Below are 19,550 nucleotides of genomic sequence, written 5' to 3'. Positions count from 1 at the left end.
AGTGACTGCCACGAGCCTGAGTCCCATGAGCATGGTCCCACGCCCAAAAGGACCGTGGTAAAGAGTAGCACTAGATTTCTATGCACTACTGGAAGAAGGTGGCCATGAATGAGTACTCATGCTTTCGCAGTGGTGAAACACGTGCGGTCAACAGCATTTCACAGCGTTGTGGGCGTCCGAGATGTAGTGAAAACTGACAACTGACCCCCTTCCAAGGATATGACTTCAGAAAGATTGCAGCACATCTGGGATTCTCACACCAGAAAACCACACCTCTCTGGCCCCAAGCAAATGGAATGGTAGAGCGCTTCATGGCCACCATCAAGAAGACAGGGCAAAAAGCAAAGGTGGACCAGATGCCATTCCTACAAGCATTATGCCAAATGTTGAGGAGTTACTGGACCACCCCACATTAAGCCACAGGGAAGATGCCAACTGAAATAATGATGCGCTACAAGCCCCGGACAAGGCTGATACAATTCGAGGACGATACAGAAGAAGAAGACGCCGACATCAGAGAGTGAGACACAGAGCGAAAGAGAAAAGCAAAACCGTGGGCCGATCAACGGAGAGGAGCAAAATAACCCAAAATGTCAGTCGGACATTTGCTGAACAAGTGCTGTTCCCGGCAGAAACAACAGAGGAAGACGGATACCAGCTCTGACCCTGAATTCTTCCAAGTGGTTAAAGCAAAAGGCTCCATGATCATGGCATCTAGAGAAGGACAAAACATAACTCGGAATGCCTCCTTTTCCTGCAAGCTGCATACCAGAGAAGAAGAGAAGGAGAGACAGGAGCCAACCAAGGAGACAGAAGAGACTAGGGATCCGCCAGGCAAAGCACAGGAGAATGAAGGAGGAGGCCCACCTGCGGCTTATAAATAGGAACTCGAAGGAAGGAAACAAGGGGAAACTGGCGAATGCCCTGTAGACCACACCGAGTCACCAAGAAGCCCTCAAGGCTAATTGAACTCTTCTAAGTGATGAAGCATCATGATAAGTGGGGGGGGGGCTGTTGTGAAGACAAAGGGGATGCTTCCCCTTTAACATGAGACATTGGGAGAGGAAGGACACGTGGGCAGTGGGAGGAAAGGGTGGGCGAAAAGGAAGGAAGTTAGTTAAGAGTTGAAGTTTGAAAAAGAAGTTAAAGAACAAAATGGCTGTGCATATCATTTAAGGAGGTCAATGTCATAACTAACACCAGGGTCGGGCAGAATCTCTCTGATGTGTACCCTCTTGCCTCAACAGTCCATCCTTTCGCAAGGAGTCACAGAGAGCAGTGGCTCGCAAGCACAGGCCTCTGTGCTGTCCACTTTTAAATGCAGCAGGAGTAGCGAGTACCATCACCTGTCAAAATTCATCCGTGCTAATGTTAGGTAATGCAATCTGGGTAGGCCTATTTACACCTGAAAGCATCCATCCACTATTCACAGCTGTGCTTAACTACTGAATCTGTGCCTTCTTCCAAGACAATTAAAGTGAGTCACATAATAGCTTCTGTTTTAAACTGCCTAGTTTATTTCCATGAGGTCTGCTGGTTTGACATGCACAAGAATGATGTGCTTTTTCTTCGGACCATGTATAATGACAAGTGGCTTGCATGTGCCAAACAATGGCTGCAAGCAGGTGACCATGCCACACAGTTTTTCTTTTCTGTTTTGTGTGTGTCAGTCTTCAAATTACTCTTGCAAAACTCGAGGAAGATTTTTTAGGGTTTAATTACATTGAAAACAATTGGATTACAATTGGAAAACAAAGTTTCCATCATATACTTTTTGCTTAATATACGTATTTCAAAGCTTTTTGAATCCCGACGTTAGCACATATTTGTCCCATAATGAGCTGAGAAGATATGTGGTCATGCGTTTAAAGTGCAAACTGGTATCAAATCCTGGATTCCCCTTTTTACTAAAGGGTGCGAACCTGGGCAAATCATATTATCTCACTGTGCCATATGTGTCAAATTTGGATACCAGATATTGTTTTTGTGTTGCAGGGAGGTGAGGCTGGACACCAGGTAGGGATTCTGTCGTGTGCGCAGTGGGAAGGCAGGATGCCAGGTAGTGGTTTTGTGCTCTCGGGGATGGTTAGGCAGGATCTCATGCGCATGTGTTGCGGGGCTGGGTGCCATCAATGTTTGTTGGGGTGAGGGAGGGAAGCAGGAATCAATCAGGGAGGCAGTACACTATGTGTCATGGTCTTTTTGCAGGTCGGCTCATGCTTGGCTCTTAGAGCCAAGCCAGACCCCTGGCTGTGTACTGGCTCGGCTCTACCAATGAATTCTCTGGCTCTCCCAGCTCTGTCGCAGACCCCATAACATACAACCAGTAAACACGCAATAAGGCCCTTTTCACTGTTGAGAAATGGATAATTATACCACTTTCAAGCAATTTCTGCGCTTTAAACATTTGGGATTATTTTGAATGGCAATAAGAGGGATAGGTTTTATGATTTCAGTTACACCTAATTGATCTTCGTGTTGAGCAAAAGCTCCTCCATGCAGTCCAGCTGCAGTACCCCCTGTTTATTTTAACGAAGTAGTCTTTTCAGACCAAAATATATCTTTTGCACTGCCCAAAGTCCATGATGCATTTCTTATGCTGAGAATTGTTCCCAAGATGAATTATGGGAGGTAATCTGAGTTGCATATTTTAGATTAGTCTATAGCATTTACTGTTTGTTATTTTTAACTAATTCATACTGGTTTGAATAAGTATTAACGGTGTGTATTTGACCAAAGCACCAATGTTTTGTCATTTCTTTTATAGCAAAACTACAGTTAGTTTGGTGGTGTCTTGAACCTAGGTCCTGTAAGAGAAAGGGTAACGGGCAAGGAATAAGAGGGAGATCAAGATGCAAAAGCTGAAATGTTGATAAGTGCAGATCAGAAGAGCTTGTGTTCTGTGTGCAGAAATATGTGTAGGTGAATGGTGGTGGGAATTCTTGCTGTATGTGTATCCATAGAGGAGTCCAAATTGGTTCGTAATGTAAGGTGAAAATAGGAATGGTGAGCAGGTCAAAAGCCAGTTAATAGTTGAGGGGAAGTTCCCTGTTTTGAGGGGGCTTGCTACGCCGGTGGTTCCTGACTACCATTAGGTCTAATCTCTTTGTAATTATAGACGGTGTGAGGTAGGCTCCTGACAAGCATTAGGTCTAATCTCTTCGTAATTATAGACGGTGTGATGTAGGTTCCTGGCTAGCATTAGGTCTAATCTCTTCGTAATTATAGACGGTGTGAGGGTGGTTCCTGACTAGCATTAGGTCTAATCTCTTCGTAATTATAGACGGTGTGATGTAGGTTCCTGACTAGCATTAGGTCTAATCTCTTCGTAATTATAGACAGTGTGAGGGTGGTTCCTGACTACCATTAGGTCTAATCTGTTCATAATTATAGACGGTGTGAGGTAGGTTCCTGACTAGCATTAGGTCTAATCTCTTCGTAATTATAGACGGTGTGAGGTTCTCCTGAAGCTAGGCACTTAGGCCTGTTGTCTCAAGTCGATTGTGACTCACTAGTGAGCAGATACAATCCATGTGTGGAGCTGTACAGATCCCAGACAACGTCTAATTGCTATGCATGGATGGTCTTGGATGTCGATAGGGTCGAGTCGCTTTGCAGTTGTATTGTGTGATGTATTGGCCTGGAGTTTGATGGAAGTCTTGTGTTCCTAGACATGTTTCTACAGAAGCATTGGGAAGTCTGATCCACGTGAGTTGATTTTCGGTTTAGGAGGGAACAAAACCTAGCCATTTTACTTCTTGTGGCTTAGTTAACAGCCATTTATTTAGGAGTTTCCTGAAAGCAATGTGGTCGTCCTATGTGTGGTGTACTCTGGGTATGGAATTCCATAAAGTGATGGATTTGACAGCTAAGGTGCTCCTTTCCGACATTTCCCTTTGAAATGTATTACTGTTAATAAAGAGGCCTTTCTGGGCTCCAGCAAATAACAATGCTGCCAAATCCAAAAATATCATTATAGCGAAATATGAGAGTTTCTTTTCTTTGACTGTAGAAACATGCATAGCATAAGCACCAATTGACAAACAATGAAAACCAATTTGACTATTCCAGGCAAATGCTTTGGAAGTGCAGATAGAATGTTACTATGGCACTGGCAGCTTTGATTGAAAAGAATGGGTGAAGAATTTGAAGCAGTGGAAATTAAGAGCTTTGGTTGGTCAGCAAAAATAAGTAGGAGAGTAAGCTGTGCTCAACAATGAGGAATGGATCTGATTTTTCCAATCATGCCTCATTGGGGAGAAGTACAAGAAAAACAATTAATAAGAAGGGTACATGTAAAACAACATGAAACAACTGGATTAAGATATATTGTTTGGACAAATCAGATTGTGTCGGTCCTATTGTTGTTAGAGATTTTGTCTTTTTTCTTTTTTTCAAATGTACTTGCGTTAAATACATATTAAAACCTGATCGGTTACAATTGTAATAATAGAGCGCCAGAAAGTGGTTCGAATTACGTTGCACCTTTATGATGATTCAATATTGTGCATTTTAAAGAGTTGGAATTAATTGGGTTATGTTAAGCTCTATGTTAAAACCAAATTTGCTCGCTCCGAAACTCTGCTGTCCATTCTTCGAGAAGTCTGGAGGGAGGCAAAATGGATGCCCTCAACAAATTCCAGGAGAAAAATCTTCAACTCTTTGATAGAATTGGATGGTCTCCCAAATGGGAATATAGGGAAGGGGCTGTGTTAAAATCCCTCAAGGACTCGATAGAGAAGTGTGATTGGGTTGCCAGCAGCGATAAGGTGGCTACTATGAGCTCTTTGTGTACATTTGCCAAGATGCCTTTCTCGTATAAAATGCCCAAAAACTGTCTGAAACTGATGCCCTCTCAGGCCACTCGCAGAATATTCTTGGATATTAGACTTAATCGATGAAATGTCTTAGGGGTATGGGGTGCCTGGACTGGTATTCCAGCTGAAAGGAGGACTTGCAGACTTTGTCTAGTTAATACAGAGGTTGAAACTGCTAGACATGTACTTAACTGTTGCACGATGATGAGATCAACATATGATAAATATTTTGACAAATTTGAATATGATCAGGAATAAATAGTAAGTGAAATCTTTCGGCTGAGGTGCCTCTCTGGGTTTAGTAATAGCTTGGTCTATCGCTATTACCCAGATTTGGAAGGTGGTGAATGACCGCATGTAAAAAATTGACGAGGCGGTAAAATTACTCGCGGACCTGGATATCTAGCGCCAAACTGATGATGCGAATGGTTGTTATGTCTCTATGTCTCACTCAGCTGGGAGAGCTGATTTGATCTTATCTGAGATTAGATGTCTTGACCAACTGGTACCACGTCCTTTGTTAATACATATACCATGGATATACATATACCTGCTATTTCTCTTTGGTTGTTCACTATCTAACTATCCGACATGTAAGTTTGCTGTGTTTGCTGCATAGTATGCTCCCTGTTTTAATAATTTTTGCTTAGTTTTCAATTTTCGTTTAGTGCTGTTTCTGTTCTCTTCTTGTATATGGTAAAATGTCTATGATGTCTTTTAAATGCAACTGTAATTTTATGAACTGTAATTCTGGTTGATATGTTTTGCTATAAATCTGTGAAAAGTTCAATGAACTAAAACACAATTTAAAAAAAAGTTATGCAAAACTATGATGCAAAATTAATGAATTCTAAGTATGTTGTTTTGTGAATTGAATGCCATATGACGTAAAAGAAACATAATGTAATATTGTAAAAATAAAAAGTGAAATGACACTCTAATTGTGCTTTTGTTTTTGCAGAGGTTTGTGGAAAATAACAGTATGATTGCTTGCTATAACGAACTGATCCAGGTGGGGCATGGGGAGGTGCGTTCACAGTTCAAACTGCGGTATGTACAGAAAACGCAATAAATCAAGCTTTGCCAATTTCTTTTAAAAGTACAAACATGTTGCCGGATGTCATTAAGGACTTATTTGCTTTGTAGGTGGCAGATGTATTTATGCGATGTACTCTGTTTGGCTAAATGCCTCTTTTGCTATAAAACAGATGCAGCTGCTGAGGAGATCCGCAGTAGGTACAATGGTCGCGACATGGCCACTCAGTGGTGGACCACAGATAAAACATAGATAGCTATGACAGCCTCATAACCTCACGTTTTGAGGTTATGAGGCCTCCTTGCAGACCGAGCCCCATGGGAAGTGCCCAGCACCGTGAGGAACGTGTTTGTATAATAAGTTAGACAGTCAAAACTGCTCGACAAAACCACTCTAAGTTCACCATTTGCGCTACCATATAACCACTTAGCAAACTTCCTCCCTAACTTCACAAGCCCGAGCCAATATGTCTATTGATGCCTCAAATGGATGTTTCACCATACAAAGCTGTCAGCTTGCTTGGAAATGCTGCACTGTTGGAATATTTTCATAGGAATGCCTTGTCTTGATAACTGTTGGTTAATGCCCCCTTTCTCATTGATATTCTTTTTCCACATTTGCAAACACTGAGATAGATAATCGTGTGCTGACTACATGCCTCCTGGGAATTATTGGGGGCGAAAAGACTTTGTCTGAAGAATGACAAAGAATAAATCCTGGTGTGGAGACACATGCTCCCTGTTCTTATTCATCCTCTTGACTCTTTGCTTCCCTTCTCCTCTGGTGGCTTCTTTTGTATCCCTTCTCAGTAAGTTAGATAACTATATATATGTGGTGTCCAGTCATTTGGTCGACTGAAAACTGGTCGAATGACATTTGGTCGACGCAATTTGGTCGAAAACCAAATGGTCGATTTTTTTTTATTTATATATTTATTTTTTGGTTTTTCGTTTTTTAAAAAAAGGGTTTTTTAGAAAAAAAAGGGGGTTGGGGAACCCCCGCAAAAAAATAACCCCCCCCAAAAAAATAAAAAAAAGGGGTGAAAATAAAAATAAAAAAAAATTCGACCATTTGGTTTTCGACCAAATTAGTTCGACCATTTGTCTGGTCGACCAATTTTTTCGACCAAATGTCTGGTAACCCATTATATGTTCTTAAAGCACTGCCATGTTGCTAAAGCGTATTTCAGTGTGCTGACGGGAGCGGGGGTGATTGCCTGTCATGCTGTTATGGTACGCGGCATAGGATCAGTGTTCCCGGGTGACTTGGGCCAATTGAGGCAGGAGTCACTTGTGACAAGGGTCAGGTGCAAGCATTGAGCGGGGGAAGGCCAGGGACCTTTCCTTGATGGAGAGATGATCATGCATGGACGCCCGGTGTAGATAGTTCCCAGTTCCTAGGAATGTAGAGTCCCTGTTCCTGATTGGAATGGGTGATGCCGTTTTTGATCCGAAAGCAGGAATCTTATACGTTGTAAAAGGTATGCATGATTGCAACAATCTAAACCGATCTCAGAATCACTAGTGGGTGTATTTTATTCTGTATGTTGGGCCTCAGTGACTGCCCCTTGCTGATATTTGGCAATGTCCATCTCTTCTGATAGATTCCAAGACTTTGAGTGTGAGCCTGAATGCATTTCCTGCAAACCGTTCCGGATGTCCCTTTGCCAGACTCCTGATCCTTGGCACAGGGGTTCCCGCCTAATTCCCAAGGACCTCCACTCCCTCTACAATACCTCGCTCAAAGGACTGATCTCCGGCAGCCCGCATACCGCCAACTCACCTGCGTCCCTGGAACCTATTTCTGCAATGGTTCTTACAGTGTGCAAGCACCTGTAGATGGGGGAAGACATACCACATGGGCAATGGCTGCAGTAGAACTCTAGGCTTCTGAAGCCCGAGATATTGGTACCGAGAAATTTCCCAAACTCTTGACTCCTTCGTCCATTCATAATGACTGAGAGTGCCCACACATCAACAATGTCTGGAAAATCATCTATTTTTAATTCAATTATATCAAAATATGTATGTAAATACAAAGACATATAAAATGGAGTGTGACATGAATATATTCCAGAGGCAACAATAATGACTCTGCAGGGTCGTACTGGGACATCAAATCGACCCAGGCACCAATTGAAAAAGTGGCCAACAATCACATATTATAATTTGGTACTTTTCAGAGAAGACTGTTTGAGTACTAGCCATTAGGGTGTTTTGATAATATAGGTTGCAAATAATACATTTTAAAAGCATATTTGCTTAGTAACATTGGTTAAAACTACTAGTGTAGCAACTTTCTGGCCCACTTAGGCAGAAAATGACCCATTCTAGCCACGAATCTGGCCCATACTAGAATCATGAGCTGTCACTTCAGGCATTGCCCTATAGGCTAGTCCGAGCCTGCCACTCTGTTGTTAAGAAAAGGTTGTCTACCCATAGAAGGAACACGTTTTGAGAGACTAAAAACTTTGCAAGGCACTGAACTGCATGCAACCTTCCTGCAGAAAACACGGCTTCGAAACCGGAATTTACTTGGACATTGTTGTCAAGTTTCGTCCAGTTGGATCAAAATTACAGGAAGCCTCACACAATGTCCATTTCTTTTTTTTTTAAACTCTTTTATATTGATTAACAGTGGTCTCAGCAGCTACAGCAGCCTCATTCCCATAATATACTCAAGTCATCTATCAAATACATCTCTTACATACATCGTTACATGGAAGTTTCATCATCGGAGAGCATTTCACACAAATACATGCAGAAGGGACCCCATATGTCCTTCGGTCGACTTGCACCGGGATAGGTCAAAACGTATTGTTACTCGCATTCATTAACATAAGTCAGTTCACGAAGGAAAGTGGCCATGCTTGGAGGTGTAGAACTTTTCCAGGTCTGTAGGATACACTTCTTAGCCACCGCACATGAGACGTTGAATAATCTTCTGGTTTTCTCAGAGCACTTACCAATGTCTCTGAATAAATATTTTTGAGGAGTCAGCTGTGGGGATATCTGTGTAATTTCCGTCAGCATCTCGGCCACCTTTCCCCAGAATCCCACCCGTGCTGGACACTCCCAGTACATATGAAAGGAGCCCACCCGTGGGGACCCGCATTTGGGGCACTCACCAGTGCAATCCGTTACAAAATTGGCTAATTTAGCCGGTGTGTAGTGTAGACTATTTAGGATTTTGTATTGGATCAGGCGCAACCCAGCATATAGTGAAAGTTTTTTCGTAAGTGCACAATATCTATTCCACTTATCCTCCGGGATGGGCATCTTCAGGTCTGTTTCCCATTTGTCTTTAACCCGGTTCATTGTAGGGGTATGGGTTTGCACTGATATGTACAATTTAGAGATATCCATCCCCCCCTTTGTGGTAATGAGTTGTGAACAGGGATGTGGGGGGGGTTTGTCAGGGAAAAGCAGCCACCTTTTCTGAAACGCAGCTCTCATCCCGTAATATTGTAGAGTTTTGAGTGGCCCGCCGCCCAATGCTCTCGTGAAGTCCTACAGGGTTGCAAATTTACCATTTCTAAACATATTACCCACCCTCATTTCCATATTGGGATCCCAGGCCTCCTGTGTACTTGTATCGAATGTCGGGGGGATACCCGGAAAGTTCCACAAGGGGACCTCTGGTTTATACAGTGTTTCCAGCTTCAGACTTTTAAATATTGCGCCCCAGGTTCGGACCGTGCAGCTAACTGGATCATATTCACATGTGTCTTTGTGTCGTGAGTTGAATATAACTGACTTAATGTCTGTCGGGGATGTGGTGTGTGTTTCTACCCAAGTGTGTGGCGCTCCGTCGGCATCCTCATACCAATGCTTCGCAAACTGTGCCTGGGCAACCAGATAGTAAAGCTTGAAGTCCGGGGCAGCTATAACCCCGGTGCAGTAGGGCTCTGTCATTATTTCCCATCCTATTCTGACCGTTTTCCCATTCCAGAGGAAGGTCACTATCATTGACCGTAGTTTGGTGAAGAAGTCCCTGCCAGGCCATAGAGGTACCTTTAAAAAAATATATAGTAGTTTAGGGAGGGATATCATTTTAAGGAGTGCTATCCTGCCGTGTAGGGATATAGGGAGGGGTCTCCAGATCTGTAGCTTAGTATTCAGTGTTTGTAGTGCCTGATCATGATTGTCAGTGTACAGGGTGTGTCTGTTTCTGGATATCAAGACCCCAAGGTATCTGATGTGTTGTTCCAACCATTTAAGTCTGCAGGTGACTGCTGGGCATTTAGTAGAGGGGGTGAGCGGGAATATTTCCGATTTAGCATTATTTATGGTGTACCCCGAGTATTCAGCAAACTCATGTATGTCAGCCATTATTGGCGCTATGTTTTTCTCTGGTTCACGGACGTATAGGAGCATATCATCGGCATAGAGTGAAATTAGCTAGGTGGAGACTTTCATGTTTATTCCATTGTCTCCATGCCTCAATCTGACGGCCGCTGCCTTGGGCTCTATAGTTAAGGCAAACAATATGGGTGAGAACAGACATCCCTGCCGTGTGCCCCTACCTAGTTGGAATAATTCAGAGATGGTTCTATTGGTGCACGCTCTGGCCCCGGGGGCGGTGTATAGCAGTCGTACAAATCTGATGAAGCCAGGTCCCACCCCAAATGTTTCCAGTACCGTGAGGAGATAGACCCATGAGACGGGGTCGAACCCCTTCTCGCCGTCAAGGGCCACTGCGACTGCACTTCAGGCTGGATCTATCTGTGCCATAACACTAAACAGTCTACGAAGGTTTAAAGCAGTAGATCTTTGGGGGATAAATCCATTTTGGTCAGGGTGAACCAACGTGGAAACTAGGGAGAGCATTCGATTCGCCAACACCTTCGTGAATATCTTGGCATAAACATTAATAAGCGAGAGGGGCCTGTATGATGACATATCACAAGGTGGGCGTCGGGGCTTGGGTAGCACCGCTATTATGGCTTCTCTCATTGTTGGGGGCAGTATGTTTTCCTCCAGCGCTTCTCCCCAGGTGTTCAACATTATGGGCACTAGTTCCGCACGGAACTCCTTATAGAATTCGGCCCCTAGCCCATCAGAGCCCGGTGCCTTACCTGACGAGAGGCCCTTAATCGCCTCATTAATTTCTTCTGCAGTGATCGGCTGATCTAGACCCATTTTATTTTCAAGCGGAAGCTTTGGGAGCTCCAGTGTCGCCAAATAGGCCTTTATCTCAGCGCTTGTTTTCCTATCTCTGTTTGCATAAAGTGTTTGATAAAATTTGACGAATTCCACATTTATCCCCTCTTTGCTCGTCACCACTTCATTTTGTGTCGTTTGTATACTGGTGATTGGGTGTAGTTGCCTCTCATGTTTAATCAGGTTAGCCAATGTTCTACCGCCTCGTTCCCCTCACCATATCTGCGTGCTCTGGCAGGGGCTGCCAGATATTCTATTTCTCCAGCGGCCAGATCGTCGAAGTTTCTTATGTGTTTGTGAATGTCAGCGAGGGTGTCCCTATCATGCGTGCGACTATAGGTTCCCTCTAGGTTGTTTAATATATTTTCTACCCCCTCTAGCTCCTTTCTTACTTCTTTTAGGAGACCAGTGGACTTCGAAATCAGTGCCCCCCCTAGCCCAAACATTGAAGGCTTCCCAAACCGTGGAGACCCGTTCTACTGTCCCAACATTGTTAGTAAAAAATTCAGCTATTTCAACCCACAGAGACTCCACCACATTTGGGTCAATGAGTATCCCACCCGTCATTCTCCATCTTCTAGCCGGTCTGGGGGTGTTTCTAAGCCTAAGCACCAGCAGTACAGGGGAATGATCAGACAGTGTGCGTGGCAGGATTTCACAACTCTGCAGCGCTTCCGACAGGCCCTGAGGTACAAAAAAAGAATCCATGCGTGATTCACTGTCGTGGACAGAAAGAAGAGTAATGGGTAAATCGCCTGGCATCAAGGTGTAATGTATGCCATGCATCTATCAATGCCATTTGTGTGAGAAGTTGACCCAATGTTAGCGCCATTCTGGTGGGCGTCCTCATTTTCGTGCTGGATCTGTCTAATGTGGGGTCGAGAACCATGTTGAAATCTCCTCCCCATATTATGGTCGACACATCAAACTTATTGAGGGTTCCATATATATTTAAATAGAGGTCTGGGTCTTCAATGTTGGGGCCATACGTGTTATCCAGTGTCATTTGTTTACCGCTATTTCCCCCATACAAGAACATATCTTCCCGTGGGTCTTGTGCCCTTTAGTCTGATACCCCAATGAGGGGTGTATGAGAATAATAACTCCCCTGGACAGAGACGAGTAGTCTGTGTAATATCGCAGCTTCCCCCATTTAGACAGTATATTCATATTTACAGCTCCCAATGCATGAATTTCTTATAAAATCACTATCTCAGGGCTGTGCCTGGTAACATAGTTCCCGACCTTCCTGGCCTTCATCGGGTTATTTAGCCCTCGCACATTTCAGGATAACGGTGGTATTCTCAACCCATCTGTGGCACTGCCCATACGTGTATTATGACCAACCACTGTTTGCACCAGTTCTCGTATCCACATGGTGGGAGCAGCAACTGCATCTGTGAGACCACATTATTTTTAAACCCAAAACCTGAGTTGCCCCGCTCCACCATCCGGGGGCCCAACTTGCAAACTTTTCCCCATTCCGCCCTCCTCCTTCCCCATATAGCTCAACAAAGCTAACCATTCTTTGGTGTCCTGACCCCCACTGCATCATCTCCCCGAACTTGACGATGTTGCCCAATAACACTCATAACTTGCCCAGTGGGCAGTTTTCCGAGCTAGTGGACCTTTCCTGAGGGACAGCCGCTGTAGCCATCTGGCCGACCTTGTTGGAGGCTTCACGGCCCGGCAAACAATGAACTTTGGTCCAGTCCAACTTTATTAATGTTTCTTCACCATTGTCACGCTGTGAGGATGGTGTTCCTTCATCAGTCTGCAGGGTCCCTTCTCTCTTCACCTGGCCTTGGTCTCGCATTTTGATCTCCCCCCGGTCCCTGGGAGGAAGCGGGATGGAGACCTTCACATATGCCATGGCTTCCGCACGGTTCTCGAAGAAGAGGGCTCTTCCTCCATGTTGGATTCTCATTTTTGCAGGAAAGATTAGAGCATAGGGCATGTTGCGCATCCGTAGCTGTTTCTTGACCAACTCGTAAAATCTCCTCTGTGTTTGTATGTTTTCTGAGAAGTCCGGGTATATGTGTATTCTATTTTCCCTGTATTGCAGCAATTCTTTTTCTCTAGACAGGCGGAATATTGTGTCTCTGTCTCTATAATTGAGGTGACGTGCTATTATGGTGCGGGGTGGAGCCCCTGGCTTCGGAGGGGGTGCAAGGGTGCGGTGGGCTCTCTCAACGAGAAAGTGGTCCGAGAGAGATTCCGCCCCCAAAACAGTGCTTAACAAGTTTTCCACCTGTCTCTCCATGGAGCCCTTGCCAAACGTTTCCGAGACCCCAACTATTCAGATGTTATTTCTTTGCGATCTAGATTCAAGATCCTCGCACTTGCTCAGAGTTTTGCGTAATTCTGCTTTGAGTTGGGCTATATCACGGCTATGCTGCGAGATCGTGTCTTCATTTGAGCTTATTCTGTTCTCTGCTTCCGTAATGCGCGTACTTTCCTTTTCTACCCACGCTTTCAAGGATCCGATTGTCTCCACTATGTCATCCAGCTTGACTTTAACCGGCAGGAATCCGTTTTGTACTATTGTTGGCAAGCGGTCTAAAGGATCAGTCTCAGATGTTCGTGGCATCCCCCCTGGCCGCAGCATGGGGCTGGGAACTTGCAAAGGAGTCCATTGGGCCGGTCTTTTCCCCTCCTGGGCCCTTTTTCTCGGTGCGGCCCATGTGTCACAGCTATCGCTTTAAGGGTGGACTATGTTCTCCCACGTATTTATGTCCAATATGCTGGTGCCCAGTAGGAGAGTTAGGTAAATACAGGGGGGGCGGCGTTGCTGCCCACCATCCCCAACCGGTTCAGGATGTATTGCAAGTTGAATAGCGGTTGACCCCACCTCACCACCGGGCCGCTGCAAAGGGACTCCCACGACCCCCTGGGGCCTGTTGGTTGACCCAATGTACAGGGGGGGACACCCTGATCCCCTTCACTGCAACGGATGTGTAGCATTGGCTGAAAGTTGCAACCAGCTCATGAGTTTATGTCTGGGTTGCGGCAGCGGTGTAGATGCAGTTCTTCCCCGATTCCACTGGGGCTCAGGTGCTCTAATTGTCCTTAGTTACTTCCACGGCCCAGGAGCTTCCCAGCTGCCCCCCTCCACGATCCCACGTCGAGCAGTGCCCAGGATATATTTACTCTGGTAGTGGCTCCCCCCGCTGCATTCCACTTACTTGGCGTGGGGGGTGGTGTCCGTTTCCCCCGTGGGCCTCCTCTCCAGGCTTGTCTCTGTTGCACAGCCGCCGTTGGGGTGCAGCAGGTCTCCTGGAACGGTCACGCATGTGGCCGTCTGGGGCTGGGGATGCCAGGCCCCCTGGATGTCCGCCGTGCATCCGGTCGCGTCCCCAATAGGAGTGAAGCGCCACCGCCATCCCACACCACAGAGCCACCTTCTCCAACGCTGCTTCACTGATCTAAAATGTTCAGCTGTCTGCCGCGGTTCCCACAGCCTCCCCCCACTTGTAAGGGGTTGGCTGTTATCAGTTTTTACCACGGGGGAGGGCAGTGACACAGTGTGTTATCTGCGCTCGGCAGGGCCTTGCTACGGGTGTGATGCCCCTCCCCCCAGTCGGCCTGCCTGCAGTCCTTGACTCCTCGGCGTGGGTGACATGTGGAGGCGGCAGGCGGCTGCACCGCAGCCTCCCAGCCACTGCAGATGTCAGGCAGTATATCTCTGTTCTCTCGCGGTGCACGTGTCCTGTCTTTTCAGGGCTTGTTCCGTGGACCCTCCGCAGCTATATTTTACAGTATCCGTTTTTTAGCGTTGGCTCTGGCAGGATTTATTGGGCAAAGAATTTCTATCGAGCCAGAGCTCTCCACTCAGGCGGCCATTTTTGATGCGCGCAACAGCGCTCCCCGTACACAATGTCCGTTTCTAAAATAAACTATCTTATGGAATGGATGGATTGCACTAAACACAGTTTGGTGAAAATCCACCCAGAGCTTTCTATTAAAAGAAAGTTCAGCAAAAAATGTAGATATATTTGGGAGCCGCAGACGTAACTGATAAGAATCTACAAACATTATTTGGTGAAGCTACATTGAACAATGAGTGCCTGGCTGCCATCTTAAATGGTGTGCTGACAAAACTGTATATGCGTATATAGCAGCCCAGGGCAAGTCCTGGCCCTTGTTAAGCCAATGACTTGTCCCAGTTGAGTGGTATTTTCCATTTCTAAGAAAATAAAACTGAAATTTGGCAATGGGATTTGTGCACATAAAGCCAGGTCTGAGACCCAAGCAGGAGCGGGGGAGTGGGCTATGCACACTCTTGCCTCCAAGGGAAAACTCACAGTGACTTTAAACTTTACGAAAATATAGGGAGGCTTATAACTTTGGACACTGTGACTGGAATTACATGAAACGTTGAGAAATACATATGCAACCTACTTAAACGTTCGTGGGGCTTCATGCAAGACTTGGGGCCTCATTACGACCCAGGCAGAATGGGTTTAACGGCGCCGGTAAAGGTGTCGGCGACATTAAACCCATTCTGCCCTATTACGAGGTTCCCTTGCGGGACCCGCTCTGGATGTTTGGTCAGACCAGACGTCCATTGTGGGTCCCGCGAGGGGACCAGGGAGCTAACAACGGGCCCATTATTAACGGGCCAGTTGTTAGCTCCCTCCCCATTCCCATTGAGCCCTATGGGAGCTCGAATGGGATGGGGAAGGTCCGGGTCTGGGTTCCCTGAATGGGAAAATACTGACCCTCCAAAGTCGGAATGGCCCGGTATTTCTTCATTCAGGGACCACGGACCCGGACCCGAGTTTGGAGAGGAAGCCTCCAAACTCGTAATGAGGCCCTTGGTGTAGTGGGGCAGAGCTCGAAGAGTGGGCCCCAAATAAAGTATTCCACTTTTAACGTTGTTCCCTGATGATGGAACTCCATTAAATGTTCGATAAACATACTTGGAGCACTCTGATTAAATTTGAAAAGGTGTATGTAGGTCTGCGCAGCGTGGTTGGAGCCTGTATTATCAAAATAGCGCATTTCCCAGGACATTTTGCGGAAGTGCAGTGCAAAATACACTAAACAGAATGATACCAAACCTGGACAGTAAATTTGCAGGTAGGTTCACTGTGCTTTTCTATCGTGCCCTGAGGTGATAACCCAGGAACAGTGGCAGCTGGGCATGGCCACTGGTCATGCCCAGCAGACACTTCAAGTCGAGTCACAGTCCTAGGGGTGGCTGAAGGTAATCTCTGGGCACCAATCCATGCCCAGTGATCACTGTGGGTATGCGCACAGTGGCTGGGGTCCCTGCCACAGTGTCCACTAGGAATGGCCACTTTCCATGTCCAGTGCACGTTGCAGGTATGTCTACGGTGCCTCGGGCCTGGCTGAAGGAGTAGTCCACGCACAGTGTCCAATGGGCATGGTTAGTGTGACCTGTGGCTGTGTTCCCTGCGCCCAGGGCCTTGGGCATAGAACCACAGTCAATACTGAGTGGTGGGTCTCTGTGTGTGTTTTGCTGTCTGAGACATGGCCAAAGTCCAGGCCATCTGGACACGATTAACTGGAAACAGCCACAGGCTCTCATTGACTCCACATAGGCATAGCTGCACTTTTTAGCCCCCCCCGCCTCTCATGGGCACATTTTCACCCAACTCTCCCACGTCATGCGCACATACCTACCCAATTCATGCCTCCTGGGCACATCCCCATCCTTCATCCAACCCCACTGTGTCCAGCCATATTGCCACGTTCCAGCAATACTCCTCGTTCCAGCAATACTCCTACAGCCACATCTCCACCATCCCTCCAAACCATATGAGAAGAGATGAAGTCAGAGATGAAAATACATGAGGGTGGGAGAGGGAAGAGAGGAAGAGTACAGGTTAGTAGATAAGAGCAAACTTTGGAACCAGAAGATTTGATTTTTTTATCACAGATTTTCAAAATGACCAAACATTTGTCACCTTGGGTAAGTTGTTTGGTCTCCCTTGTTTCCTGTTTGCTTATCTGATTAATGTGGGCGTGCTTATATGAAAGACCGCCACAAAGAGAACAAAAATATTAAACCAAAACATTAGACAAGACAGGATTAATGTGGTTTAGAGGCAAAGATGCAGACTTCCAAACTAGATAATGTGGATTCTAACCACGGCTTTCAAAATGTTTAGCACAGCACATTACCTCCCTGTACTCCAGTTTCCTTACCTTCCGAAATTCGGATCACTTATAAGTAAGCTGACCACCAGTATGATGTCCTAAATTCATTCAAAAAGTTTGGTGAGATGAGGAAAAGATGACACATTCCGCCTATCAGCAAACATTAGAACAAGAACATTTAGGTTCTTATCCAGGCTTCCTCATTTGACCAAAAAAGCTTGACCAGGGCCAAATCAAATGAGTAAAGAGCAATATCGCACACATCAAAACTGATGTGGAGGGACACAGTCAATTAGCTAAATCATAACCTGGAACCAGAATGTCTGAATTATAATCATGGGTATGTGTCAGTTTCACAATTGCTGCCCCTGTGTTGCTCATTGCAACACTTGTGGATTGCTTACTAGCCCTGCCACACCGATTTAATTCATTAGAATATGTAACTTAAAACATTCCTCCCCTTTGGTAAAATGTATTAAACACCCACAATCATTGGTTTAAATGGTCGGAGGCCATTTAAAAGTAACATATTGTGCATTGGTCATTGCATCCAAGCATTGCCAGTTGCCATGCCAGCCAGAAACCGTATTCCAAAATACCATCTGTTTCTTTTATCTCAGTAGCAGTGTTTGCAGGGTAATGGTGGTGCTTTACACCACCGCCAGCACCAAAACCCAAAAAGCAGAGAGGCCGGACACCACAATTCAGGAAGAATGCAGCTCTGAGCCTCATGAAGAAGGTAAAAGTCTCTCAATATCCCCGGACCTTCGGCCATAAGTGCAGTTGCCATGAATCTTAGATTTCATCTCACAATAAACTCCATAAATCGGGAGTCAGACCAATGCTTTTCCCCGTGGGTGGGAACCACCGGTCAAGACCTAAGATCCTACTAAGAGCCAAATAAGCAGGCAGGGTTCAGGAGGGACGATCATTTTCAAGAGCAGAGTACGAAGCACTCAGAAGACCTAGAAGAACTACAGAAAGTGCAACTCCCTAGCAGAATAAGACTTACGGAGAGACCCGAACCTGTGAAGAGAGTACCCAGAAAAGAGGAGGACCCTAGAACCGCAGGCCAAAAAAAGAAAGCACTATGACCTGCTGTCCAATATTGCTGCCACACATTGAAAGAAGGGTGTCAAAGAACGACTCAGGTAAGAACGTTCCAAGTGATATATTCTTTTGTTCCCTTGATATAGAGTCTAGCTGTGTCTATTTACTATATTGACCTTCATTACCTTTCCCCATGTTCCCTGGATAATTCCACAGCTGCAGCACAGTGATCTTTATGGAGTCACTGTTGTAGTTGCTCCTCTAACTTGTAGCTTGGGGCCCTTCCTCTTATTGTGCTGCCCAGCCCTGCCACTGAAGAACAATATTGAGAGGTTAAGCAGGGTCACCAAAGCATGCAGACCGTGGGAAGGATTTTAGAAATAAACAGTGTATTGATGTATGTTTGAACGTATTTAGTCTGCATTGAGTTACCCGTGGAATGTGACTTACAAGGAATATAGTGTGTGCGTCCTTTGCTACTACTGTATGTCTCACCAGCATTGAAGGAATTCTTACCTTTGCATGTACCTGTTTAATGATTCCTGGGTTTCCTCAACTCACAGTGTAAGGATTAGGTGGAGGCACATACAGCCACTTCATTCATCAGATCCCCAAAAGCTCTGGGGAAGTACCCTAGGTGGGATACCACTGCCTCTCACCTGATAGTCACTTGGTAAGCACTGTCCCCCTTTTGGAGTTCCACAGGCGTCAGGGAAGAAAAGAGGTGCGCAAAGGCTAGGAAGTGTTATTCTTCCGAGAGGTAAAAGAGTGTTGTTGGATGTTGCAGATTGTTTGTGGTGTGTGTTGTGTAGTTTGCTGCATTCCTCAGAAGTATTCCAATGAAGTTTAGGAGCCATTACACCTATGGGCAGAATGGCCTGGAGTTTACATGTATTTCCTACTTTGTGCCACAGAAGTATGATGTGCGTACCAGGGGTGTCGTCCGCCTAGAAAAGCCAGGAAAGGTCTTTAAGAATGCCCTCCATTGGGGGGGCGTGGTTTGAAGCACTGTTAATGTAGTCGTCTTTTTTAAAGCATCAGTGGGACGCCTGAGTTCTCGCTGAAATGTGCCCGAAATAAGCTGGCACAAAAGGAGCAGAGACAGAGGGCTGGTGGGGGAACGGTCCTGGAGCTGGTAGACGGAAAGAGGGGTGAAATCGGAGAGCTTCAGACCCCGAAAACTCTGAGGTGAGGGGAAGCACCAGCTAACCCCCTGATGACTAGAAATGGCGGCTTCCAGGGAACGCTGACAGGGAGAGTGGAGGAGCTGGCTGCTCCATTGCTGTGACACCCCCCCCACCCACCCGGGGCAACATTGGATCACCTTCGGGGGCAGTCTGGACACCTCATCCAGCTAGC

The 19,550-nt window shown here is 45.8% G+C and overlaps 1 protein-coding gene across 2 annotated transcripts in view; it reads left to right on the top strand.

Annotated features, from left to right (window-relative positions):
* The window catches only part of PDE8B (phosphodiesterase 8B), a 1,197,077-nt gene that overhangs the window by 571,274 nt on the left and 606,253 nt on the right, over positions 1-19,550 (top strand). For both annotated transcript variants that reach the window (XM_069627430.1, XM_069627431.1), the window contains one exon: positions 5,779-5,867. In XM_069627430.1, the coding sequence (XP_069483531.1) occupies positions 5,779-5,867 (89 nt within the window). The remainder of the gene's footprint in view (positions 1-5,778; positions 5,868-19,550) is intronic.

This window comes from Ambystoma mexicanum, chromosome 6p, assembly GCF_040938575.1.
Source record: "Ambystoma mexicanum isolate Mex_15411 chromosome 6p, UKY_AmexF1_1, whole genome shotgun sequence".
Classification (NCBI taxonomy): domain Eukaryota; kingdom Metazoa; phylum Chordata; class Amphibia; order Caudata; family Ambystomatidae; genus Ambystoma; species Ambystoma mexicanum.
The sequence above is the reverse complement of the archived record's forward strand: the minus strand, read 5'-3'. Positions and strand labels throughout refer to the sequence as shown.